Source organism: Amblyomma mixtum, chromosome 8 (genome assembly GCF_055824585.1).
Source record: "Amblyomma mixtum isolate Tamu chromosome 8, ASM5582458v1, whole genome shotgun sequence".
NCBI lineage: Eukaryota > Metazoa > Arthropoda > Arachnida > Ixodida > Ixodidae > Amblyomma > Amblyomma mixtum.
In genome coordinates, this window is record NC_143019.1 from 2885184 (window position 1) to 2912893 (window position 27710).

The following is a 27710-nucleotide window of genomic DNA, read 5'->3' on the forward strand; positions in this document are numbered from 1 at the left end:
AAGAGGCGGGCGTGTCGAGTCGTCCTCAGGAGTAGGGAGCATCGGCCGCACCTCCACCAGTGTCACGACCAGAGGGGCCGTGGAGATAGGCGTCGGGAAGAAGCCAAGACTGGGAGCCTTCTTTTAATTACAGCGCCAGGTTCCAGGACACCGAACAGAACAAGCGCGCCTCGAGAGCCCACCGCCGCTTCGTCGTCGTCTTCGACTCAGCGCGGAGGCCGCGCGGCGCGTTAGGCGCGTGGCAATATATTATAGGTATACAAAAGCCAGTGTCGAGCTGTGCAAATGGATATGAAAAATGCGTACACAAGCACATTCGATAGTACTGGGTACAAAGATTGCGACTGTAAGCTTTCGCAGAAACCTAGGAAAAGTTCTACCACTATGCAGGCTTCGCGAGTTTTGTACGTTAAAACCCGGATGACGTAAAGGAAAAAGTGCTGTTTTTATGCTGTTTACTATACTTGCCAAATACAAGGTGTACATAACGCGTCAGCCAGTTGCGTCATTGCATGTACATCTGCTCTGTTGATATACAGGTGACGCAACGCATTTCATTACACCTTACGCAATGTTCGCGGGCACGTTGAACGCGTTGGTCCCAAGTAAGCGCGCTAATTGTTGCATTTGTTTGACGAGTTTGTTCATATGCAAGTGAGCCAGTCCTTGAAGGCCTGGCTGCCTTTGGTCTGGACGTCGGGCCTTCCGTTGGCGCAGATGAGCGCCCCGTCCGCCTTCAGAACCACCAGCGTTGGTATGCCCGCCACCTTGTAGCGAGTCTTCAGCGTCCTGCGAACAAAGTAACTTTGCGTCCATTACTCTGTCCCGAGCCAGTTTTTATACACGTGTATAAGATGCACATATCCTGGCTACATTTGTACCTTTATGCACAAACTCCTTCCTATCGCTCGCCTACTGAGTTCGAACCCGACCGTGGCGGCCGCGTTAATAAGGCGGATAATGATAAGGAAAGAGGCTATTCGGATAATGACAGCGTCCATCATACCGCACCTCAACTACCCTCTCCCGTAACAATGAGCTGGCTCACCAGCTTGCCTGCGATACTATACACCGGGCGCCGGGGATTCCATGGACGAGTCCACCGACGGAGCAGGCGGTCAGGGCTTACAAACACACTGTCGACGAATACTACACGCAGCGAAAATTGGACTTAGCTGATTTACCGCCACCACACCAATCCTTATCGATCCGTGTGGCTCGCATTCTTCGCCGAATACAGTTTAATCTTCTAAGTACACCAGCCAAACTTCATCTATACCGGCGCACTTCCACAACTCAGTTCCCAAACTGTCCACACACATATGCGGCCATAGAGCACTGCCTTACTCAGTGCCACGCTGCCTTCCAGTCCCCCGCCTATCCTTCCCCCCCCCCTCCCCCCCCCCTCCCCCCCCCCTCCCCCCCCCCAACCGTGGCTCATCTGGCTCGCCTCCCTAGATCTGAAGCAGCAACGTGTCCTCGTCGCCTTGGCTCAGGACCTATTGAACGCCCAATAGAAAGGATTTTCTAATAAAAGTGTCACACCACCACCACCCGTAACAGATATCAATCATGACGGAACGGAAAAATAAACGCGCTAATTAGAAAGGCCTCTAGACTGGCGTTAAGATTACCACAAGTGCTTCATAACATCGTGTTAAGATTAACCCCATGCGTCTCAGAGAGGAAGTACTTGGACGGTCTGGGATTCTACTGGGCTTTCGAAGAACGTAAAAAATCTATCTGCTCGACTCCCAGATCAGGAGACTTAAACGGATCAGGACGGGCCGCACTCTCCTCACTAAACTCAGACTTCTCAACCTATAGAAGACCATAGCGATCAAACCACAAACATCGCTCCAGAAATCAGACACCTTCGTGGTTAGACCGCTGCTCAGGAGTATCGACCCGGCCAACCACGAGGGCTGAAGTAATGCCACAGAGCTAAAATCCTGGACGAACATCTAAAAAAGGCCCAGTTTGTGATGTACGTGGATGCTTTGGTTTGGTTTGGTTTGGTTTGGTTTATGGGGGTTTAACGTCTCAAAGCGACTCAGGCTATGAGGGACGCCGTAGTAAAGGGCTCTGGAAATTTCGACCACCTGGGGTTCTTTAACGTGCACTGACATCGCGCAGTACACGGGCCTCTGGAATTTCGCCTTCATCGAAATTCAGCCGCCGCGGCCGGGATCGAGCCCGCGTCTTTCGGATCAACAGCCGAGCGCTGTTGCGACCCGGGTAGCATGGCCGGTGACCGGTGATTGGACGAGGAGTATGGGAGACTGGGTTTAGAGGAAGGTAACGAAAACTTTATACACTTATTTACATTATTTACAAAGCAGGACTGAGAATGGCTCTCAGTGGAAGGGGAACGTCTTCGTCAACCGTAGTCGACTGGAGCTAGCAGGCTTCTCTTGGCCACACTCACGGCCGAGTTAAGTATCGTCCGGTTTCCCCAGATCCCTGGCTGGGGAATAATGGTCGACGAGCACTGTCCAATCCGATGGACCGAAGGGGACGTTCTTGTTACCGCCCACGGCTGGGCAGGTGCGAGCTTTTCCACTCTCTCTCGCAGCGGGGTCGATGAGAGGGGGAGTTGCCGCCCCATCCAGCCCTGCGGGAAAGGAATCTCCCGAAGTCCTCCAGCAGGTGAATAAACTTGCTTCCCCGCCGATTTCCCAGAACGCGAGTCGGGGCCACAGAATTCTTCAATTATCCGCCAGCGTGACCGGCGCCGGCCCGTAGCCTCCTCTGTGGTCGCCCGGACAATACCTCCGATCAAGGAATTTCGCTGGGGTTATTGCTGACAATGGCCCCTGGCATTCTTGCTACACTAATCCGCTGAGGCTCGGAGGGGCATTCCAAGCCTCCCACTTCCCATGGTCGTCGCGGGGTTGTCGGCCTCGATGAATGTTCACGGTAGCTGGTTGATCGGGCCCACGTGGTCAGAAGTACGGTCACGACAGCGCCGTAACCACTGTGCCACCGCGGCGGGTACGTGGATGCATTGAGGTATAAGGGCAGAGAGGCGGCCGCAGTAGATATACGGAGTAACTATACCAACCAAATGCATCCGGACGGCGGAAAAGGTGGCGATAGCCCTAGCAATCTCGGAAGTCAACAGAAGACGAAACAGTTACTGGGTAGTATCAGACTCACAAGCAGCCAGTCGAGCCATCCAAAACAATAAGGGTAGCCTCATAGAAAACAAACTCCTGGCCTGCCGGCCAGAAGGAACAGACACAGACAGGCAAAAAACAATCGTTCTGGGTCCCCGATGATGATGATAAAAGGATCTTATTGGTACAGAGAGCTATGACTGGTCCGACTCTTAAGGGCCGGCCCTCACAAAAACAAAGGGGGGGTCCCTGTTTTCAAGATTATTCCGGAGCATTCTAACTGCGACACATCTTCTTTCACTCCCATCTTCCTTCTTTCCCTCACGGCACGGTTGAGGTGTCCACCGAGATATGTGAGACAGTCACTGCACCACTCATTTCCTGATAACGAAACTTATCATTTTGACCGCCTGGGGATCTTGAACGTGCACTGGCATCGCACGGCACACGGGCGCCTCTTGCGTTTCGCCGCCATCGAAACGCAGACGACGCTGCCGGGGTCGAACGGGTCCTATGGATTGGTAGTCGAGAGCTCTAGTCACTGAGTCACCGCGACGGGTCCGTAAGCCAAAATGGTCATTCTTCAGTCACTAATTAATTAGCCCGTGCATATTCGGAGTCACAAATAATGAGTGCGAAAAAAACCTAACATGTTATGTTGGTAATACGATAGCATTAGAAACGGTTTATGCCTTTACCGGAAGTGACGGAACTTCCGGTCTGGTGACGTCACTTTCCTCCAGTCAATGGGCGAGTTTCATGACCAACGATGTATTTTACATTAAAAAACATTGAGCAGCGCGTCACTCACAACTGCAGATTATCGCCGAAGGGAAGCGAAAGCCATTCTGCGTGGTGGTTCTTCAGGTCGTCCCGCATTTCCTCCGCTGTTCGGTTCTGCGAGAGGAACAGGACCTGCGTTGGTGAGAACAGTCTACCGTTGGCTGCCTGCCGCGTCGAAACCACGCCAATTCCCACCGAGCAGCCACGTGTCTTTTACACCGGTGTTGCTCTTAACGCCTTGCTGACCACTGAACTATTGCTAACCACGGTGGTGCACGGCTCGATAATAAGCGCAATCTTGTGCATTGCTCTTTGCTCCAGCAACATGGCGGGTATCAGCGCAAGCTACTAGCTAACTAGTTTCAATAGCGATCATTCACTTGGCCTTCAATCTTCACGGGTCCTTGCCCGCACCAGTATAGCTACCCGCTGAATGGAAGCCGTGCCGATTTTGCATCGAATGCCTACCAGGCCGAAAGGAACTTGGCGGTATGTGGTGCTCCAATCCTAGCTGCCTTTCGTTGCAGATTGAACGAGGGATACAAAAACTAACCCTTCAGGTGGCGCTGCTAATACAACAATTCACTGGGGAGGAACGGCAAGTCCAGGCACAAAAGGGCAGCCTATATGTTCACATGCAATGTAGACCTAACCCAAATGCATCGTGACCGCTTGAGACGAATTGGACCGGGACTCTGAGGAAGCGTTCAAGCACTTGTTCCCCTGGAGTACCACTTCTGCCGCCACCATAACTGCGCTTGTCATATGGCCTGGTGATTTACCAATAACGCTATACTCGTCCTTGCGTTTTATGCGCATTTTGTGCCACGGATTGGATTACAAACTAGCCCAAACCCACACCTTACTAATCTTCGTCTTTAGTTGCGTCGTTTTCTCTGATTGTCACCAAGTTACCAACCTGAGCCCAAGACGTGCGGCGCAGTTAAGCTTTCGGGTGCGCATACACGTACCTCGACAGGGAGTCCGAGTTGCTTGGCTTCCCGGTATGCCTGGGCCAGCAGGGGCGTGAAGGAGCAGCACGGCGGACACCACTGGGCCGAGAAGTAGAGGCAGACGATCCGCTTGTTGCGCAGGGCCGCGTCGGCCGAGATGCCGGTGCCGTCCTTCGTCAACAGCACTTTGCCCCGGAACAGTTCCATCCACGACCCACTCTGTCAGAGGGTGGGCCGAAAGGCGAGGCACGTTGGGCTGCGCAGAAGGCAAATCATGCCCACGTTCAATTGTTAAGAGCGCTACGCACTATTTTAGCGGCAACCGCGCGAAGCCTAGCCCATTACTGGCAATGGGTAGGGAAAGCCGAGACATGGTAGTTGTTTTATATGTGGTTTTGGTTTCAGTTTAGTGTATTCTTTTGTGACTTCTCTCTGTAGATCAGTGTAGATGTGTCCTTAACACGAGTTAAGGACATCGTAGTCGAAATCAAGAGGAAGAAATGGGCTTGAGCAGGGCATGTAATGCGAAGGCAAGATTAACCGCTGGTCTTTAAGGGTAGCGGAGTGGACTCCAGGCGTACAGAAGCGTAGCAGGGGTCGGCAGAAAGTTAGGTGGGCGGGTGAGATTCATAAGTTTGCTAGGATAGGGTGGCCGCAGCTGTCACAAGACAGCGTTAAGGCGGGGGTACCACGGCGGCCATCTTGGACAAGACGTTAGTTCAACCACCAGGGCGGCTCCACTTGTCCGTGGAAGCGAAAAAGCGCTCCTCCGAGACGGTCTGGTCCTCCTCTCTGCGCTACCTTGACCTCCTCTCCCTCGCGTTGTGGCAGAAGGAGGCGGTTAGTCACGGAGGGGGGATAAACGCTACGACAATGACGACCGCGCTCGAACGTGTTTGGCACACCCGTACTGCTTCTTTCGCCCCTACGCACCCCTTGGCGGCCCTGCCATGGTGCCTGGCGATTCTTTTTTAGGAGGCACTATTTCGAATGTGACCTTTTGCGGGGCTAGTTGATGTGACATTATGTTCAGTTGGAGTCAGCGCCCGTCCTGTCCGTCTTTGTGTGTGTTTTGTGTAGAATTTAGCGCTGTTTTTACTTTCCTGAACACGAAGTCTCTATATCTTTGACATTTATAGAAATTATATTTTGTTTCCATTTTTTTCCAGAGTTGTACACGTTGTTTTATAGTTATTCTTTTCTCGCGACCCTGACAAATATTTTGATGACTAGCAGCGGCAGCCACGGCAAGCAATATTACAAAATAAAGCTTCGTAGGTTCCACTGGCATCCATAACAAAGGGCCACAAGACATCTATGGGCTATGGCCTTCGTAAAACTATGGATGATGTCGAAATGGATGCAGCGGAACAGTAGATGACCTCTTGGTTTCAAAGGGCGGTTGCCATGTGTGTTGTCACAGCCTTTTCTGAGGTCAAAGGCGCGTGGCGCGTAGCTTGTGTGCTATTGATTCCCGTTCACCATGCAAACGTTTATTTCGCAATTCCAGGAAAAACACCTGCAGTGAAACATCAACCCGAGATTTCGAAGCATGGCGAGTGTTTTTATTGTTTACTCACACACTGCCAGTGCTATGTAGAATTCTAAGAGACAGCTGATATGGTAACAGCAAATAAGAGAAAATGGGCAGAATAAGGCATATCAGAATGGTACAAACATATTGCGTTCAAGTCGTTGGGTCAGTAGCTGCGGAGAGGAAAAGAAAGCAATATCACAGTGTGTTAGCCCCCTTCATCTCCCACCCGTTCCCGATAATAGCTTGGGAGAGGTAGTCTGTGACGTTGAGATACGTTGCAAGTAATGCTGATTTTCTTTTTTTCCGTCCGCGCATCCATGCATGATAACAAAAATCCCGAAAGTGCTTACGGCCGCAGCCGGCAAAATTCTTTTCGTTCACTTTTTTATTGTCAAATAAACTGCTACCACCACCAAGGTTCGAAAAACTAAAAGGAAACACTGGCTGTGAAACTTCGACTGGAGACTGCGGGACATAGCTGGAAAGAGCTAATAAGTACTCATTACAATCGCGTCGAGTTTCTCCCTACTGTGGCCTTAGCATAGCATTTCCATCCATTCATTGGAACTGCATTTTGTAGCCACACGAGGCAACGTTCCTGCTTTTGTGATATCGTTAGTGATCAGCACGAAATTGTGATATTCGAACAGTTCTAATTCCCTGCTGTCTTGTGAACACGGATGTGAACGTGCGGCAGCATCTGTCTAGAAAATAAGCGATCGAATGTGGATATTGCACTACCCCCCCCCCCCCTCCCATCTTTTTGTACTGGCACTGTTTGTGCAGTAAATTTGTATAGTAAAAGGCTCATTTCTTCTCCATTCCGGGGAATGCGGAAAGTCAAAACTATACGCACCGTGGTAGTCCTCTAGCTAATGTCCGCAAAATCAGTGGACTTTTGCTTTCACGTCACTTTTCAACTGAAATCGCTTCTGCTGCTCTGTTTCGTTTGCTCTGTTTCGTGTTTGATCTAGCATAAGAAAACATTTTGTGCTCACCCTGAGGTCTGGGGCGAATCGATCCTTGCACAATTAGTGAATTTCGGCGATAGGTAGCGGAAATTCGCAGATCTGGCCTCCCAGTGGTCTGCATTGTCCAGGAGCCGATGCGAAATATATGGCGGCGTTTCAAGACAGCGCTTCTCAACCGATGAGCCATAGCGCGAGGCAGGGGTGCAAGATCGTGTCTTCGCCCTAGGATAATCATCTCTGGCCGCCTCCTGTCTCGCTACTCACAGCGTTCCCTGTGCTCCTTCTAACACGGAGCGCCCGGTAGCTCTCTCGCTGAAAAAAAAAAAAAAAATCTTCTAGAATAGCTGTGGAAACTGCGCAACGGCACCGGTTGTCAGAGCGTCAGCCAACACAGGGCATTCGTCCCGTGGATACATAAGCCCGACAGAAGTCGAGTTCAGTCCGCATTTTGAGGGAATGTGAAAAACAAAATCGAGGAAGAGAGTAGAGGAGTCTCGGTTTTCGTTCTCAAAAGTTGCTCTTTCGAATACTGCTCTTTCTCCCCGCAGCAGAGGCACACAGGTCTGTCTCCTCTTTCTAGCCTGGCCTTGGCTGCAGAAGAACCTTGGATTGGAACGGCCGCATGTCAATCGCCTTTGCAAAACATCAGCTTCGCAGAACTGTGAAACCCCCTCCCTATTGTAAGCAGCGTGACGTCAAAAAGTTGTGGCCCGGTTGGCAGAACTGACAACTTTTGGTTCTGAGCAGGTGTTGTTGGTCCCGAGGGCTCCTTCGCCGCCTTTCTACCCCGATTCGAGACGCCTCGCCTGCCCTCACAGGATAGAAGAGGGGAAACGTTGGCGCTGAATGACTTAGGCTGGCCGGGTGGCGTATTGCCAAAACATATCCTGTACACGCATTCGAGCAGACGACGCCCAGGAGTGCTATCACGTGACCTCACGCAACTTCCGTCGGCTGAAGCAGCGCTGGCGGCGCCTAGCGTTTGCAAAGCGACTCTAGAGAAGTTTCGGTTTTGTTTTCATGCAGGGACTCGAATTCACGCGCACTGCCTCGGCCCTCGTCGCATTTTTTTTTTTGTCGTTGCGCGAGGGTGCGCCCAGCTTTTTTTTTTCCCTCTTTGCGTGCAACGCGGCGCCTTTGTACTCGATTCACACGCACTGCCTGGGTTCTCGTCGCGTTTTTTTTTTGTTGTTCTCTTTACGCAGGCGTGGGCGCGACGTCATTGCACAGCTTTTTTCTTTTTGCGTGCAGCTCGAGCGAGCTCAGGCTCAGCATAGAGGAAAACCACATCCGCTGGTGTCCGTGCAGCGTATACCAGTGGATGCAGTGATACGTAGAGGTGCCGTCAAAAGTAAATGGAAGGCAATATTAACGAAAAATTTAATAATTGCACCCCCCCCCCCCCTTAATTCATGCATCCTTGAATACATATGTGTAGACTAATTGTGGTTGCGCGAATTGCACTGTCCACCAACAAACATGAACCATTATGCTTTAGATTTAAAGAAATTAATATTTTTTTTGACCAAGTCGCCTTCCATTTACTTTTAACGGCGACTGTACATACTTTTTCTTTTCCGCAGGCTTTCTAGGGGGCATGAGGTCGGCGCCGATAGCCAAGCGAGATGTCAAGCTTTGATGAATATAAACGCTGTTAAAGTAGTTAGCTTGTTTTTTCCGGGTATCACGCGTCTGATGTGCTACTATTTAGTTTTTTGCTGCCTTCAATCAGCGCCTGAACTCTGTAGTGCTTTAGCACAATGAAAATGAACGTGTAACCCTGTTTTTATAACATGCACATGTTGAACCCTTTTTCTGGAAACATGCACCAACTAGCCACCTGTTGGAGACGGAGGGGTCCTGGAGTTGACTGACTCGTTCAGCCCCGCAGGTCCCAGCTCCGAAGAACGATGTCGAACTCCGATATGGAGGAAACTGTACATAAGGTTTATTTTACATATTTACAGTCGAGATGGGAGTGTGTTGGTTACAAAACAACACCCCATTAAATGTCCTTCGTATTCTTGAGATCTCTGACTAGGGAATAAAGTTCGGAAAACGTTCTCCAGTCAGGTGGACAGCTGTGGGCACTGGCGGTACCACCCACGTCAAGGGGCGGTGCTGAACTCTCCCGCAGCTCGGTCGATGGGAAAGCCAGCAGACCTCGAACACTGTCGTGTCGAATTGGCAGGTGCAGCACCTCCGTGGGAAAGGAAGGCCACGCCGTTTCCCAGCCGGTGGACAAGGGGAAAGACACGTCATCGAAGGCTCTCGTGTCGATTCAGCACTGTGTTGAGATCGGTGCCCCCTGGGAAAGTAAGTGCGCTGCGTTTCCCAGCAGGTGAAGGAGGGGCCTTGTACGCCCCCGCCTGGTGTCCGAAACGCAGGACCTCAGTCAATGTAGCAGTCGCCTTTCAAGTAAAATCAACAGCGTGACCTTTCACGGCGTCACTCCGTCCGGCGACCCGTGGGCAGACTTGGCCACCTGACGCCGTCGCCGCTGTTCCCCGCCGCACCTTTGTTGCATGACTCACGTCTTCCTGGAATTCCTCCCAGGCCTGTGTTCGCCGGTCTTAACATACCCACCAAGTATCACTAAGGTAATAAGAGTTGAGAAGCTAGCTGCACAAGACTTCATTTTCGAAGAATGCCTGACATGCAGTGCGAAAAGAAACTGAACGCACGATTGAGCTGAAAACTGGAAAGCGTTAAGTTTAGTGCGCATATGTCGATCAAATGATATGTCGCCAGTCGGATTATGCAAGCAGTAGAATGTTCTGCAGTCTTGCGCACTGTTTTCCAGAGAAATTCGCAACTACACGCCTACCAGGTGGACTTCACCACATAATGGCATGCGCCCTTGTAGGGTAGATTCACCGCATGGCAGCAGTGTCGTGAGGAAAGTGGGCACGTCAGAAAGACAAGACCATGACTCATTTTATCACCAGGAAATGTTAAGCAAATCAGTGTACTACGTGGTATCTTATTTCATGATTGCCCCGACAAAAGGCCCCGACGAAAGGGGGAAGGGGCACTGCTCGGCTTCTTGCGAACTTCTGGCCTGCATGACAGGCTGTGACTTTAACGAACGCTTACTTTCGCTGTGACTTCAATTTTCTGTTACCCTCCTTTCTCTTTCTTTTTCCCTCACCCCCTTCCCCCGTGTAGGGTAGCAAACCGATTATTCTTTGGTTAACCTCCCTGCCTTTCCTCTTGTACCTCCTCCTCCTACGCATTCCGCACTGCCCTCCACCCGCGCACTGTACTTTCGTGGCCGTTTTCTAGGTACTTCTGGGTTCAAAAGAGCTGAGAATTTAGCAAGTTGGTACGAGCACTTGTGTTGCCACTCCGCCTACGTCCTTGTGGTGCCACAGCACTTGTTCATCATCGGCGCGAATTTGTTTCCATCGCACTTTCATTTTAACTGAACAAGAGCAGTTAAAATGGACGAGCATCCCCAGCCACTCGAGCTGGAGGTCGTAAAAGTCGAGCCCGCGTCAAAAGAGTATGAAGCGGTGTATCGCGCGAACCTGGTCGACGAGGCAGCCGTCAACGAATGGCTGGAAGCATACGGCGTCGAGACAAACACGTCCTGGATCGTCCAGAAGGTCCAAAAATCAGGAGAAAGGTACGTTGCTGAATAGGCGATACTGTTTTTATCGCTGTATTCCAATTATTTTCAAGGCATTCTACTCGGATGTGCACTACACGTCACTAGCTAGCGAGCATAAGTCGCTTTGCTGCGCAGAGCTACCGCAGCCGCCTGGCCTAAAATAGACAAAGGGAAGAACGGTAAACGGATATGCATGAAAAAAAGGGGGGGGGGGGGGGGAGGAAATGGCGCAGTAATTGTCTCACATCTCGGTCGACAACTGAACCACGCCGTGAGGGAAGGGAGAAAGGCGGGAGTGAAAGAAGGAAGACAGAGGCGCCGTAGTGGAGGGCTGCGCAATAATTTCGACCACCTCACATCTCGAGATCTTTAACGTGCGGTGACATTGCACTGCACACGGGCGCCTTTTGCGTTTCGCCTCCATCGAAACGCGGCCGCCGCGATCGGGTTCGAACCCGGGTCTAGCCGTGCGCAGAATTGGGAATTCTTAACATTTATAGATCCTTGGGAGCTATCTTACCACTCCAAATGGTTTATGGAACAATACCCATTTGGTTCCAACTGAGAATTGTCCCATAAACCAGCTGAACTGAAAATGATTTTCCCCATGGCTGTGATGGCAAGTTCTGCCACAAGTGGAGCTTGTGTGACAATCCGCTGGGCAGGTTGTGATGACGCTGCAAGATCACGTGACCCGGGTGGCCCGCCTGCCCCCTGGGCTGCTTCTCTGGGGACTTTTCATGGATTTTCTCCGACACGAGGTCCTGCCGCGTTAAAAAAAGTATAAATTGATTATTGGTTACCTGAATAAAACATAGAGCTATGCCTCGTTTCATAACTTGTTGCAGTGGAGTGTAAAGTATACAAGCACGAGGCGACGGCATCCAGACTCGTGTAGTTGTCTGGCAAGAATGAGGGTGAGACTCGGCATCAGCTTGAAGTTGAAATACTCACTCCACTGCAACGAATTGTGAGACAAAATGTTTGCCAGTGCTATCAACCCGACAACTCCACTTTGAGTAAAATTAACGCTTCTAAAATCACTCAGCAAAACAAACTAACAAGCATAACTTCTGCAAACCCTTCACCTTTTCACAAGCTGCATGATTAACCGCTAAAGTAAACACTAGGCAGCTGTAGTGTTTAACTGCAGAGGTAACAGAAGTTTGAATGATCTGAGATGGCAGTTTCAGATAAGATCACATAATGAGAGGCTGGTTGACAATATAAATCTACCTAATAATTTTGTAGGCCTTTGCCGGCTGACTGGGGAGAATAATATTAAAATAATATGTGCATCAATGTCAGACAGCTACTCACTGCAAGAGCTCATCTCAAATAACAGTAAATCAAATTTAGCAGTCAATTTTGGTCAAAATTCTTAAGTGAAATCCACAGTTCAGAAAGCATGCACCTGCTCCTGTGCAGACTTTGCATTTTCATGAACTATTTATGTAAAGTCTTCTTTTCATGCAGAGTGCTGTTAGCCTGCATGACAGAAGGACAGTTAGGTTTGCTGACAAGTGAACAAAGAACTGCGCAGCATTTTTGCAGTAAGCCTGCACTGCAGCTCTTAAAACCATTCTGTTCTAGTATAATTTAATTTAAACAGCATGTAGTAACGCCACTACTCCTGCTCAATGTTTCATCTGTGTGGTTTTCAGAATGGTCTTCCACAAGGTTTGGCGTTGCCAGGACAACAAGCGAAACAAGGTGTCAAGTCGGCGCAATGCCACGTGCATGGCTAGGCTTGACATCAAGATAAAAAGCAGACCGAAGCCACAAGGAGAAATGATGAGTACCTGCGAAGGAATGTGCCCTTGGTTGCCATCATAAGAATTGATAGCAGGCATACCCATAGCACACAGTCAGCAGATGCCCTGCGCCTTCTTCGTGGAACCCGCACTACGCGGGAAACATTCCTGCAATATTTCAGTGATGGGATGACAGTTAGCGAAGCACGCAGGCTGCATGAATCTAAGCTTTGCCTGGAGGAAAATGGACCAGTGTTGTTGGCCAACGGTGCCTTAAATCCTTTGGCAAGAACCGTGCAGCACTGGCACAATGTCTGGAGGACTGCGTGCTTTGGCGGTACCACAATGGATCCATTACTGAAGCTGGAGGAGAAGGCCAACGGTATGCGAAAACTTGTTACAACAACATCCCTCATCATGGGGTGCATGTAGCTAAACATAGTGTCTCATTATTTTATCAAAAGTATTGTGCTTGTGGGTAACTGTAACCTGCCACAACAATTTCATGTAGGCCAGTACCTGTGTAAAATTTTGGACCCTTGTATTTTGACAATCACACAGCATGATCTGTGCAGGCGTTCTTCAGTGTACAGAGCCAGATTCTGAGACTCTTAGTGCATATAATGTGCCTGAAATCTCTTGTGAGTGTACACTTGGCTTCTCACAATTTCCAGGCACTGATGTGACGGTGCGCCGGAGTGACAATACCACCTGCTGGGCTATTCTAGTTGTCACCCCCATCATGAAGCGGGCCCAGGCACTGGATGCTGCAAGAGACATAGTCTTTATAGACTCCACGGCCTCTTGCGACAGCACAAAATGCACCGTCACGGTGGTGCTGGTGGCAACAATGGCTGGTGCTGTGCCAATAGCGGTGCTACTTCACAATGAGCAGAGCACAGAAGGCTACGTGGCTGCATTTCAACTTCTAAAAGACACTCATCCTTTCTGCTTCGGAGGTCAGGCCGTAAGTCGGAAAAACAATAACACTGCCTTTAATTTGTGCATTGCAGAAGCTAACTTCAAGAAAATATGCCTTCATGTTTCCTTCCCCATTACTTCACCACCATAAAATGTGGTTGTCTGCCAAGAATTGCAAGAGGTTGTAGGTCAGTGTTAGAGATGCAATTCTAGGCTGTTCACGAAAGCACCCCATAATGAAAAATGTAAGAGCGATATTTCAACACTGTGCTAGACAAAACCCATAACTTCGCCATATGCACTCAGTGAGGGTGCAGTTACGGCTCAAGTTTGAGTGAAGAATAGAGGGGAACAGAATGTTGCTGTTTACTAACATGTCTCTGGCACGAAAGGGAATGATATCAGTTCCCATAAAATTGAAATGGTCATACAAACATGCGAACAGCCATTTCTCTAAAGGTAAAAAAATTGTTGTACAGACTAGAAAGAAAGAACACGTAACTTTTTGGGCCTACAGTATAAAAGCAAAAGTGCTGAAATGTTCACATTACTGGCTACCTGCATTCTTCAGAGCACACTCAATTCTCTCCATATTAAAATTTCTTAGGACGGTTACCTTGCACTTATTGATTAGCTATTCCGTATTGATTCTATTCCGTACCTGGGGTTAGAGGCTTTCATGCTTCAGCGTTTCTTAAGCAAATATTCCGTCTCCTCAGAGAGCTTGGCAGTATGCCGTCTACCATCCTACCTTCTACTTCTACTGAACACTACGCAATGACAGATGTGAGACTATCGTCCAATGCCTGAACATTAATGTCGTCGCCCTTGGTTATAGCCGAATATCTGTTCTGCAGTGAGACCTTTACTTTCCCTCTTACCACTAACGCGTTAATGGGCTTCCGTCTCACTGGTTTTTCCCATCCTTTCTTCAAGCATAGGCTAAATCAAGACCTTACCATCCTGTGGCCGCTACAACGCACCTTTCTGAGAACTTCCACATCCTGCACGATACCAGGATGAGCGCACAGTATGAAGTCTATTTCATTACAGAAGGAACATGATCCGTAAATTATTCCTCTCTGCAAACTCTACCAATAACTCCCCCTGCTGTTCCCAGAACCTATGCCATAGTCGCCTACTGCGTGGTCTCCTTCTTTCCTACCTTGGCATTGAAGTCAGCTATCAGTACACTGCAGTGTGTTTTTATTTCGTTCTCTGCAGATTCCTCGTCTTCATAGCAGCTTTCAGCGATCTGGTCATCATGGCTAAATGCGGGTGCATACGTTTGTACCACCTTCAGTTAGTACTTAAGGTTATTTACGATAGCTGCCACCCTCTTGTTAATACTATAAATTCCTCTATGTTGCCAGCTATATTCTGACTGATAAGGAACTCCACACCTAGTTCTGCTATCTCCACTAATCCACGATAGCATAGTATGTGCCCACCTTTTAGGACTATATGCCTCATCTGTCCTAACCTCGCTATGCCCCACGACATCCCATTTAATGCCTGCTAGTTCCTCCAGCAGCACTGCTAAGCTAGCCTCACTGGATAAGGCTAGAGTTAAGCGTCACCAGGTTCAGTTTCCAGCGGCGGTCTGTCCAGAGCAAAAGATTCTTGGCACCCTCTGTTGTGTCACAGGCCTGACCGCTGCCTTGGTCAGTTGCTGAGCTGCCGCTGGAGACAGGGTTAACTAGTGCATTCATACAGGAGGTTTCGACCAAGTACTACACCAGGGCGGCCAAATTCTGCTCTGGTGAGGAAGTGCACTGTCGGTTCTGGTCACCGATGTCAAACCTAACCCCAGGCCTGGTTATGCAGTTCCATCGACAAGCGGATTGGGTTATTTCTACTTAACAGCAAGCTAGCCATGGCATCCATGTCATGGATACTGACCTTTTTTCTTTTTTTTTGGTTTCAACCGAAAAGTCCAACCCCTACTAGTAAGCCAGAGTCCAGAGTATGCATACGCTGTCACTTCTGCATAGTGATATTATTTGAGCTGCTTTAAACTGCGGCAGAATTTTCTTGTCTGTGATCCTCATTATAACAGTCCTCTGAAAGTAGCGGATATCCGCCAGGATTCACACTATGTGCAAATGTTTGGCAACAGATGATGTAAAGTCAGATTTCTAGAAGAAAGCTAGCCACAATATTGTTAATCAAAAAACAAAAATCCAAGGATGAATCCTTGCAGGTCACGTGAAGAACAAACGCTAAAAGCTATCAATTGTTCTTGGCTTGATAGGTGTGCTGAAATCGGCTATTGTTCTCGCTGCAGGCACCACACGTATTCATGACAGACAACTCCAGTGCAGAGAAGACTGCACTGCAGGAAACATGGCCTACAGCCAGGCAGCTTCTGTGCCATTTTCATGTAGCCCAGGCAGAGTGGCGCTGGCTGACAGCTGCCCACAACCATGTTGGCAAGGACCAGAGACGGCAACTAATGTCAACATTCCAGGAGGCAAGTTTTGTCCAAACGTAGTTCTTTTTTAAAGAGGGGGACTGTGCGAAATTACAGGCACAGCGTAAATGTGCATATGTGTATGTGAAAGGCACTGGCACATTTCTCACTAAAGGATTCCAAACTCCAACTACAGGTCATGTATGCTGACACAGAAGAGAAGCTGGAAGCTGCGAAAGCCAGGCTTGGGTCTGAATCCCACCAGGGCTACGTAGAACGGGTGAAGGCATTCCTCAAAAGGGAGGAGGAGTGGGTGCTCCTTTTCCGTGCAAACATCACCACACGGGGGCACAACACAAATAATTTCTCTGAGGCCACCATCCGTATCCTCAAAGACATCGTGCTCAGCAGAGCAGAGGCCTTCAACGCCGTTGTACTAGTGGATGCAGTGGCCGTGGTGTGGGAGAGATACTTCGAGAGCCGCATCCTCCGCCATGCTAACAGCCGTGTTGCCAGTCATCACCTGGCTTACAAACGGCTCCTTTCCCGGATGCCATCAGGAGCTGCTGACACCATACGACTAACAGGCCACAACCTCTATGCAGTGCCCAGTGCCACACGCCAAGACACAATATATGAAGTGTCAGCAGATTTTGGAATGTGCAGCTGCGCAGCAGGAAAACAAGGTGCTTTTTGCAAGCACCAGGCGCTTGTCCATGAAACTTTTGGGGGATTGTTTCCCAACGCTCCGCCCCTGAACACAGGAGACAGGCATCAATTGGGCAAGCTGGCCTTAGGCAACAAGTGCCCCCCTCTGGATTTCTTTATGCCCTTCCTGGAAGGAGAGCAGCCTCAAGAAGAGCCCGACCAGGCAAGCTGCAGTTACGAAAACCCACAGGCTTGTGAAGCAAGCCACATGCAAGATGACTGCCAGCCCTCCACATCAAGACAGCTGTCACCTACTGCGCAAGACTGTGATCAACCCCAGCTTGCCCAGGTGCATATTCCCTGTAAAGTTCCTTCTCATTCTAAATCCTTCTTTCCTCAGCAATGCCAGTGCAGGTAAAGACAATGAACATTTTTTCTGGTTGATATTTGCAAACTTGTAGAAAAGACACTTTTTAGAGTTCATGCTGAAAGTAACACAAGTGTAGAAATACAAATTCTAGAATTCTCTGCGATACATATTACCTTGCCGATGTTAGTTGCACATTCAAGTCTGCAGCTTTCCATTCAGATGAAAGGCTATACCAGGCAAGAATGAATAAATGAGCCACAGTTTTGTCTGTAAATGCTGGGAACATTTGCAACGGACGTATATATCAAGAATGTTAAACTCAGATTGTTCCACTGACCAGGTCTTTACCGCATATGCATGAAGAGGTATGCCTTGCTACAGTGAAGTTTCATGTCCAGCAAATGAATATTCTGATTCAGCTCAGAGCTTACTGCAAGGATAGCAATAGGGTGCCACGGTCATAATTGGCTACTTGTAGCAATTTCAGACAAGTTTAGTTTAGTTTATGAGGATTTAATGTCCCGAATCAACTCAGGCTATGAGGGACGTCGTAGTGAAGGGCTCCGGATATTTCGACTACGTGGGGTTCGTTAACGTGCACTGACATCGCACAGTACACGGGCTTCTTAGAATTTCGCCTCCATCGAAATTCGACTGCCGCAGCTGGAATTGAACCAACGTCTTTCGGGTCAGCAGCCAAACGCCATAACCATTGAGCCACCGCGGCGGCTAATTTCAAAGAAGTGTGCATGCAAATAATGAGAATGCTAATATATAAAAAGAAAGAAAACCAACATGGCAATCCTCAGCTGCTGCAGCCCAGCCTGCTACTAGAACTTCCATCATAGGGTAGATGATAGCTGCAGAGCTTTGGACATTCGAAACGCTCAAAGTGGACAGAATCTAGTCATTCAGTTTCACAACCTTTCATGCAGGAAAGAGAAGATGTGTACCAGAGCTTGGAGTCCCAGCTGCGCCGCCTGCATGCCATGAATGAGCACAACCCTGCATATCTAGAAACCCTGCAGTGTCTTGGGCATGAGCTGGACCGCGTGCCCAATGGAAATGACGCAGCTGGGCTTATGCTTGCCTTCAAGGCAACCGCAGCAGCACGGAGGCACTGGGGACGTCAAATCCGGGTGCAGCCTACAAGCATTGCGAGACGCCGGCCGGGGTTGACAAGGGGCTCCAAAAGGGTGGCAGCTGGACGCCCACCAGGTCAACCCTGTTCCAAGAGGCCAAAAAAAAAGGCCCCACTCCCTTCGGAGTAATGTGCTAGAAAATGTCCGAAGTGCAAAATTGCACTGAGGACATTTCTCGAGAAGATCAAATGCAACATGTCTATTCTTGATAACACACTTGATTTTGAGGGGCGTGTCATGTACCGCACGCAACACTGTGCACTTGCTTGTGATGTCAGGTTTGTGCTGCTAGCTGGAAACGCATGCATTTTAAGAAGGAATTTTGCACCACACGATTGATGCTCATGAATAATTCAGTAAAAGTACGGTGCATAGTGCCCCTGACAGTGGCCTTATCCTGAAGTCTTTCTATTCCAAAATCTGATGCGAGTTCTCATGTGTGCTGTTCTCATAATTCTTGATTTTTTGGTTTGGTATGGTTTAGTAGGGTTTAATGTCCCAAAGCAACTCAGGCTATGAGGGACGCCATAGTGAAATTCCGACCACCTGGGGGTTCTTTAACGTGCACTGACATCGCATACTACTCGGGCCTCTAGAATCTCTCCTCCAAAGAAATTCAACCGCCGCGGCCGGGATCGAACCCGCGTCTTTCGGGTCAGCAGCCGAGCGCCATAACCACTGAGCCACCGCAGCGGGGCCTTGATTTTTTGATCGTCTTCTAACAGTCCGGCAGACTGCTGCAAACTGTACTGTTTGGTCATAGCTATGCTCTTTTCTGCTTGAAAAGAGTAGCATGGCTCTCTAACACTCCAAAGGTGACCACAGCTCTGAGTCTGCAATTCTGCTGGGTGTTCTTGTGCATGTTTGTCATTCCTTGGCATTTTCCCTGACTCTATGGTGGACTCCAATGCATCAGAGGCTTTTGTACACTGCAACATATCTTTGGTTTTTTGCACTGCTTTGCCAGTTTCTTTTTAAAGACACACGGTGTTTTCAAGATCCTTAAGACAGCCTTCAGCGACCACCTCTCTGATTTAACCACTTCCCCGCTGGCCATGACACAATCAAGCACCAGGTCTTCCGTTACAGTGCTGAAGTTGAACTGGTTTAACTTGCAACCTTGCAGCTGCCAGTCTAAACTTTTCACCTTTCCCCTCCTTCATACTGTAAAGTTTTACTGCCCATCGCATGGCCAAGTTTTGTTGAACACTGTAAGGTGAACTTTGCTTTGAGGCTTTCTTCTACATTTTGTGCACTGCCTCAGCTTTAAGCCTGCTCGGAAACACAAACACGGCTATTTGCCCTTCAAGTGGGATCTATGACAGCTGCACGGCTGCCCTATATCATATTGATGCATGCATTCGAAGAAACAGAAGTAGTGCATGCACTAGAAGAGGAAGAAGTTAGTTGGATCTCGCGCGCACGTTCGAACCACTGAGGGACCGCCGCAGGTTTTTCGTCTCTGCGCTGGTGTTCTTTTTGGCGTTGCACGCTACAGTTTGGTGGAGCAGTGCTGGGTACGCTTCCCGACCTGCACACTCTGTACAGCGCCACTACGGACCTCACACCGGTTCACCAGCGACCCAGCCGCCGTCTCCGCGGAGAGTCGCCTGAATTTGGGCCGCTTCCCCCGCCAACAAGGACGACGCAGCCTTGACCGCCGAGTTCAACTGACATGGCCACTGACACCAGGACCCCGCCGCCGATCCAGCCTCTACCGTCGAGTCCAACTTCCATGGCCGCTGACACCAGGCCTTTGGCGCCAATCCTTTGCCACCCACCGCGAACACCGCCATCTTTCCACGGTGACGTGTTCGAAGACGCTGAGGACTGGCTGGAGACCTTCGAGCGGGTCGCACGCTACAACGGCTGGTGCAACGAGCGCAAGCTCAATAACGTCTACTTTGCCCTGGAAGAGTCTGCTCGGACGTGGTTTGAAAACCACGAGGCTACCCTTCCCACCTGGGAGACGTTCTGCCGGAGTCTCCTGGCTACGTTCCCCAACGCTGACCGCCGGGAGAAGGCTGAAGCTGCGCTGCACTCTCGAAATCAGCGCACAAACGAAAGCGTGCGCATGTACACCGAAGACATGGCCCGTCTTTTCAAGCGCGCCGACCCCAACATGACCGAGGAGAAGAAGCTGCGCCATCTCATGCGTGGGGTTAAGCAGGAGCTGTTCGCGGGCCTCGTGCGCAGCCCACCCCGCACGGTGGCGGAATTTCTAACCGAGGCCACCACGATGGAGACGACGCTGCAACAACGGGCCCGCCAGTACAACCGGGACATCAACTGCATGGTGCCCGAAGGCTTTTCGTCGTGTCTCGACGGCAGTGCAGACACCTTGCGCGAACTAATTCGCTCAGTTGTCCGGGAGGAACTTCAACGGATCCATCTGCCCCAGGTTGCACCTGCGCCGCTGGCAACGCTGACTGAAGTCGTCAGGGACGAGGTGCGACAGGCTGCGCAGGCACCTCCTGTCCCCGAAGCGCCGTCCCGGTTGGATGACAGACCCACGTACGCATCCGTTGTACGTCGCACAACAGGCTACGGTCCCATTACCCCAACGCCTGGCGTGAGCAACGTCGGCACACGTCACGCAAGCGTGCCTGGCTACGGTATGGCCCCGACGACCCCCGTGAGTAACATCGCCGCATATTCCGCAACCGCATCTGCTACAGCTGGGCCACGCCCTCGCAAGTCGGATTTGTGGCGTACACCGGACCGCAGGCCTCTTTGCTACCACTGTGGGGAGCCCGGTCACCTATACCGTGCATGTCCGTACCGCCAAGTGGGCCTTCGCGGTTTCCATCCCGACGCACCTTGCCCTCAGAACGGCGAACGACCGCATGAGATTGCGCAGCATCTCTGGGCACGCCAGAACCCTGTCTACTCTGGAAGGCGCGAATCCCGTTCGCCTTCGCCTCTCTGTTATCGCTCTTCCAGCCCTGGCCGCCAGAGTAGCTCTGCTGTCCGTCGCTCGCCGAGTCCGCGTCGGGAGAACTAACACCAGCGGCCTCTGGAGGCAAGGCCGCTGACGTCGGGACGTGTCAAGACCCTCCATCGTGCGACCCTCGAGCCGACGATACCTCGACAGTGAGAGGCAGCGACAGAATCAGATACGCTGCATCCGATTTGCGTGTGACAATTGATGGTACTCAGATTACCGCGCTGCTCAATACCGGTGCTGATTATTCTGTTATGAGCCGTGCCTTTGCTGCAGAACTCAAGAAAGTTCTGACACCGTGGACGGGGACCCCCATCCGCACCGCTGGTGGCCACCTAATTTCCCCTGTGGGCAAGTGCACGGCTAGAGTTGGGATTAGTGGTTTCACGTACGTTGGTGAATTTGTCATACTCCCCGAGTGTTCCAGAGACTTGATTCTGGGGATCGACTTCCTGCAGTCGAACGGCGCTGTGATTGACTTCCAGGAGGCACGTGTCACGTTCTCGACCAAACAGGCCGTGGCGCGCTTTGACTCCCGCGATCCCTGCAGCAACGCCCTGCGCATTGTCGAGAACGACGTTACGGTGCCGCCGCGGTGCAGTGTTCTGGTACTCGTGCGGAATGACCTCTTTCACGACTACGAGGGCCTAGCGGACAGCCATAGTCCACTGCTGCTTAAGCGGGGACTTGCCGTTGCAAGAGGTCTCGTCCAACTACGTGACGGCCGCACCCACGTCCTCCTGACTAACTTTGCCAACGAATATCAGCACCTGGCCAAAGGCATGGCTATTGCCTTCCTCCACGACGTTGCTGACGTTCCAGGTTTGTGCACCGTGGGAGGACCCACTCCGGAGTATGCTGGCCGGCATCACGTTCTTGAGTCAGTCAGAATAAATCCTGCCCTGCCGTCGGTTCAGAGGGATCTTCTGTCGGACCTCTTGGCAGATTTTGCGGACTGTTTCGCTACGTGCTCGAAGGTCGGCCGAACTCCACTCGCCAAGCATCGTATCATCACTGATGAGACTACGCGACCCGTCTGCCAGCGCCCATATCGTGTTTCCCCGGTGGAGAGAGAAGCCATTCAGAATCAGGTTGCCGAGATGCTTGCAGACGATGTCATTCAGCCGTCCACCAGTCCGTGGGCATCGCCTGTGGTTCTTGTCAAAAATAAAGGACAATACTCTGCATTTCTGCGTGGACTACAAGAAACTTAACAACGTGACCAAAAAGTACGTTTACCCGCTGCCCAGGATAGATGACGCGCTCGACCGATTGCGGAATGCCCGATACTTCTCGTCATTAGATCTTAAAAGCGGCTACTGGCAAATCAAAGTGGACGAGAGAGACCGGGAGAAGACTGCTTTCGTGACGCCTGACGGCCTCTATGAGTTTAAAGTGCTTCCATTTGGTCTGTGCTCAGCACCGGCCACGTTCCAACGCATGATGGACACTGTTCTCTCCGGCTTGAAATGGCAGTCCTGCTTGGTGTACCTGGACGATGTCGTTATATTTTCGACCACCTTTGACCAACACTTGGAGCGGTTGCGCATTGTGCTACAAGCGCTCAAATCCGCGCAACTCACCATCAAAGCCGAGAAATGCCATTTTGGCTTTGAGGAACTCCACTTTCTCGGTCACGTTGTCAGCGCACAAGGTGTTCGCCTGGACCCTGACAAGACCGCTGCCGTCTCAGGTTTTCCACGCCCAACTGACAAGAAGGCCGTTCGCCGGTTTTTGGGCCTGTGCTCCTATTATAGGCGCTTTATTCAAGATTTTTCAAAAATCGCGGAACCGCTGAACGCACTGACCCGTGACGACACGCCCTTCCTGTGGGGGACCGACGAAGAGGCTGCATTTATCGAGCTTCGCAGCCGCCTGCAAAGCACTCCGATACTCGGCCATTTCGACGAGCATGCTGCCACGGACATCCACACTGACGCCAGCAATGTTGGCCTTGGTGCAGTACTGATCCAGTGGCAAGACGGTGCAGAACGGGTCATCAGTTATGCTAGTCGAACACTTACGCGCTCCGAGACCAATTATTCTACGACGGAGAAAGAATGTCTTGCAGTGATATGGGCCATCTGCAAGTTCCGACCGTACCTCTACGGACAACCCTTCCGTGTGGTAAGCGACCACCACTCCTTATGCTGGCTGGCAAGCCTCAAAGACCCCTCAGGACGCTTGGCTAGATGGAGCCTACGCTTGCAAGAATACGACTTAAGAGTAGTTTACAAGTCTGGCCGTAAGCATCAGGATGCGGATTGTCTGTCGCGCGCGCCTATCCCAATCAATACTGAAGAAACCATCGATGATTTTCCTTTCCTGGGCTCTGTTAGTACCACCCAAATGGCGCAGCTTCAGAGGGCGGACTCGAAGTTGGCCCCGCTCATCGATTACCTCGAAGGCAGTGATGCTCCCATTCCGCGTGTTTTTCTTCGAGGGCTTCACTCCTTCACTTTACGGTCTGGTGTTCTCTACAAGCGCAACTTTGCCAGCAGCGAAGAAGTGTTCCTACTTGTCGTACCATCACAGCTGCGGTCTGAAATCTTGAGTGCCTGTCATGATGCACCATCCGCCGGCCACCTTGGAGTCAGCCGTACACTCACGCGGATTAGACAAAAGTATTATTGGCCCAGGTTACTCCCATCGGTGCGGGCCTACGTAAAAACATGCCGTGAATGCCAACGTCGGAAGACTCCTCCATTGAAACCAGCCGGATTTCTTCACCCCGTCGATCCACAGAAGACCCCCTTCCAACAAGTGGGCATGGACCTCCTTGGTCCATTTCCGAAGTCTTCGTCTGGAAAGCGTTGGATAGTCGTTGCGACTGACTTCCTCACACGGTACGCTGAGACCACGTCTCTTGCCAAAGGCACTGCTGCTGACGTGGCGCAGTTCTTCGTCCACAACATTGTCTTGCGTCATGGAGCACCCGCCGTTGTTGTTACTGACCGCGGAACTGCTTTCACGGCCCGCTTAACCCAGTCCGTGATGACTCTGACGCACACAACCATCGACGTGCTACGGCGTATCACCCGCAGACAAACGGGTTGGTAGAGCGACTCAACCGCACACTAGCCGACATGCTATCAATGTACGTGGACGTTAAGCATCGAACTTGGGACACCATTCTGCCGTACGTAACGTTTGCGTACAACACCGCCCTGCAGGAAACAACACGACTGACCCCCTTTCAGCTTGTCTTCGGTCGCCAGGTGACCACTCCGTTGGATGCTATGTTGCCCGTCGACCCTTACTGCGACTCTGACGCTGACCTCGACGTGGATACCTTCGTTCAGCGTGCTGAGGAAGCGCGTCAACTGGCCTGCTTGCGAATCCACCCAGGAGACTGACGCCGCTAGGTACAACCCTGGGCGTCGTTTCGTCAGTTATGCGCCCGGCAACCTTGTGGGGATTTGGATACCTGTTCGTCGCCGCGGGCTCTCTGAAAAGCTGCTGCGCCGATACTTCGGCCCTTACGAAGTAGTGTGCCGCATCAGTGATGTGACTTATGCAGTTGCTCCCGCCCCGACAGCTTGTTCATCGCGCCAGTCGCACCGAACTGAAGTCGTACACGTTGTTCGCATGAAGCCTTACCACGACCGGCTACCTGACTGAACTGCGGTCCACTGCAGCTGTGTTGTACCCTTTCCCTGACTTTTCTCTCCTAGTCGCATCGTGTCGATGCTGCAGACGAAGGGGGCAGTGATGCATGCATTCGAAGAAACAGAAGTAGTGCATGCACTAGAAGAGGAAGTAGTTGGCTATCGCGCGCGTTCGAACCACTGAGGGACCGCCGCAGGCTTTTCGTCTCTGCGCTGGTGTACTTTTTGGTGTTGCACGCTACAATATGTACAATCGAAGCCACTGTTACCACATTTTCCTGTTGTTGATAGGTTGAGAGGATTTGGCTGTGTAACTAAGATTGCTTTTGCGCAAAATGTTTACTTGGTAGAGATGAGGCTTGGGCATGTTGGTATGTCATACTTAAGCGAAACAAATAGCGCACAAGAGAAGACGGGACAAGCGAGGAGATACAGACAAGCGCTGTGAAGACCCGTCTTCTCTTGTGCGCTATTTGTTTCCCTTAAGTTTACTTGGTGTTTCTTGTGCACTTGCTAAATGGCAAAGGCGCTGCCTCAATAAGTGTCGGAGCAGTGTGCATAAACAACTCTCCAAGACTGCTAATTCCTCCTTATGGTTTCATCAAGGGGTCTCACTAAGAGTAGTTTTGTATCTTATGAGCAATGATGTTAGTCAACTGTATGTGGCATTTGCTGATGACTTTAAAAAGCTGTTTTGAAATGTTCGATCACTATCTGTCCAGACTATTCTGGAAGTAAGACATGATGTTGGGCTAGTCGGTTCATGGTTAGAGCGAAACAAAACTGCGCGAAGAAGACGGGACAAAAGAAAGGCACGAATACACACACACAAAGCGCAGACTCTTGACTGGACTCTTGGCGCTTTGTGTGTGTGTATTCGTGCCTTTCTTTTGTCCCGTCTTCTTCGCGCAGTTTTGTTTCGCTCTAACCATGAACCGACTAGCCCAACATCATGTCTTACTTCGATACATTTCTTCTACTCTGGGCTCTACCACTCTTCCTATGAACAAGGGACAAGCGGCAACTACCTATGTTAACCTCATCGCACTGTCAACGTGCCAGTCAAGAGTCTGCGCTTTGTGTGTGTGTATTCGTGCCTTTCTTTTGTCCCGTCTTCTTCGCGCAGTTTTGTTTCGCTCTAACTATTCTGGAATTTGGAGGACAAAGTGTCAAGCTGCTTGAATTGAATCTGCCAAATTTCATAATTATCAGTGAAGGGAAAACTAACACACTGGCAGTGTGCACAACACAGGAAGTGATGTCAGCATACCCTTGTTCTATTGTCTTTTACCTATAGCCAAGTTACCATTCTATGCCACATCTTTTGTGGTCTTCCTTCTGCCCTGAGATAGCTTGGTACAATGGCGTTCTACAACGTTTCACCTAATTCAGATGCTTTTGAAGTAGCTGTGAAATAATTTGTGATTGGAGTTAGTCAAGGTCATTTTGAGAAACATAAAAAGTTATCATGAAAGCATCTCACTGTGGGAAGCCAGCACTTATTTATTTTCTTCACTGTTGAGTCTTCAATTCCACCATTCCATGTGAGCATATTAAAAACTGTCCTGGGCTTAATTTAAACACTCTTGTCTCATCTTATCATGGCACCTGCGCAACACATGAATCACATACCTATGAAATCATCAAATAAAAAAAAAAACGTGCCACCGTCTCCGCTTAAAAGGAGTGCCTAACGTAGGGCCGACATGACGACCGCAAATTCACCACAGTGCTCTCAAACGGCCGGCGTGGCTACTCGTTACAGATTGCACAAAACAGCCCACTGATCTCGGAATCAAGTTTCACAATCCCGAGCCTCTCGCTTAGTGAACCCACAAACCGATAGTTCAGAGCGGTTGCTGTTGTGAACAGCGCGTCACAACAAAGGGTGCGTTCGCACAGCTACTTCGTTAAACTGCATGTAATAAATGCGCTTCCACTTGGCCAGCCTTCACAAAACAAGTTTGTAAACAAGTTCCATGTACACCATTTGACAACGCTAGTCCCCAAGGCTGGAGGGTGTTTCGCGATCGCAAGTGCTCTGTGAAATGTTTATGTAGTAAACTTTCGCAGCCGTGACTTCACATAACTGCTTGCTGTAACTCTGCCAACATTACGCCCCGGCTTTCGCAACAGTGCCACTGTGGTCCCTAAAAATACTTGCAACCCTAGTATCACCTCGAACGGCAAGCAACCGAGCAAATGTTCCAACATTACACACTACTAGCTAATTGACAAACTGCAAGAAAAGGCGTACCCAGCATCCAACGGCACTGCTTGCATAGATCCTTGGCATCACATATTTAGAACGGCATTTGTTTGCAAACCAATGTCTTCTGGCAGGCTGGCTGGTGCACTTCGTTCATTTTTAAACTGTGCAAAACAACGAGGACCGAATAAGGTAAGGAGGACATACGCTCACAGCGCAGAAAAAACTCGGGTCCACTTTTCACCACCGCGCTCTAAGAACGCCATCTTTGCAAACAAATAAACATAGTGACGTCACTTCCGGCGACTGTAGCGCTGCCTAGCGTTCGTGAACTGTCGTGGAAGTTTTGGTTTCGCTTCACGCGGGACTAGGAGGTATGTCGTGTCTGGTCGTGTGTGTGTGTATGTGCGCGTGCGTGCGTGATCACGTGATAAAACGAAGGACGAAGACAAGTCGCAGCTTTTTTTTTTTTTTTTCACTCACAACCTCTGTTTCGATCGTCGACGTTCAACTTTTTTTTTTCTCAAGCAGCTCTGCGCATTGTTAGCCACCTCATCGGCAAAGTGCGTGTCTTGGCAGCACGAGCTCCGGCGGTGGAAAGATACCAAAATTTCCATCTCTTGCTGGTCGCATAAGCAACAATATAAATCCGATGTGGACTACGACACGCTGTTTTGAGCGAGCTCAAAATCAAGGGAAACTACACCTGCGGGTGCCTGTGCTGT

General features: G+C 50.3%; 2 protein-coding genes and 2 pseudogenes across 3 annotated transcripts; 3 read left to right on the forward strand and 1 right to left on the reverse strand.

The window, feature by feature from the left end:
- Window positions 1-445: 445 nt before the first annotated feature.
- Window positions 446-27447, reverse strand: LOC149331154 (nucleoredoxin-like protein 2). 2 transcript variants are annotated; one of them, XM_089556350.1, is made up of 4 exons: window positions 27034-27447; window positions 4874-5111; window positions 3931-4016; window positions 446-789 (listed from the first exon to the last, which is right to left on the reverse strand). In XM_089556350.1, the coding sequence occupies exons 2-4, from the start codon at window positions 5060-5062 to the stop codon at window positions 645-647; spliced, it is 420 nt and encodes a 139-aa protein (XP_089412476.1). In that variant the 5' UTR covers window positions 5063-5111; window positions 27034-27447; the 3' UTR covers window positions 446-644. The 2 variants fall into 2 exon arrangements, with proteins under 2 accessions (XP_089412476.1, XP_089412475.1); XM_089556349.1 differs by having other exon boundaries at window positions 3931-4034.
- On the forward strand, window positions 12641-13182 carry LOC149331155 (uncharacterized; annotated as a pseudogene).
- On the forward strand, window positions 13293-18609 carry LOC149331156 (uncharacterized; annotated as a pseudogene).
- Window positions 19372-24813, forward strand: LOC149331157 (uncharacterized). The gene is made up of 2 exons (XM_089555404.1): window positions 19372-20859; window positions 23808-24813. The coding sequence occupies exons 1-2, from the start codon at window positions 19900-19902 to the stop codon at window positions 23847-23849; spliced, it is 1002 nt and encodes a 333-aa protein (XP_089411530.1). The 5' UTR covers window positions 19372-19899; the 3' UTR covers window positions 23850-24813.
- Window positions 27448-27710: the final 263 nt, after the last annotated feature.

Bases quoted from the DNA above. Each gene is read 5' to 3' on its own strand.
- LOC149331154 (XM_089556349.1), bottom strand. From the start codon at position 5,062: ATGGAACTGTTCCGGGGCAAAGTGCTGTTGACGAAGGACGGCACCGGC. The intron at 4,035-4,873 runs GTACGTGTATGC...TCACCAACGCAG, and splicing joins AACTCGGACTCCCTGTCGAG to GTCCTGTTCCTCTCGCAGAA. The intron at 790-3,930 runs GTGAGTGACGCG...CTTTGTTCGCAG, and splicing joins TTCGGCGATAATCTGCAGTT to GACGCTGAAGACTCGCTACA.
- LOC149331157 (XM_089555404.1), top strand. From the start codon at position 19,900: ATGGCCACTGACACCAGGACCCCGCCGCCGATCCAGCCTCTACCGTCG. The intron at 20,860-23,807 runs GTGAGTAACATC...TTATTGGCCCAG, and splicing joins GTATGGCCCCGACGACCCCC to GTTACTCCCATCGGTGCGGG.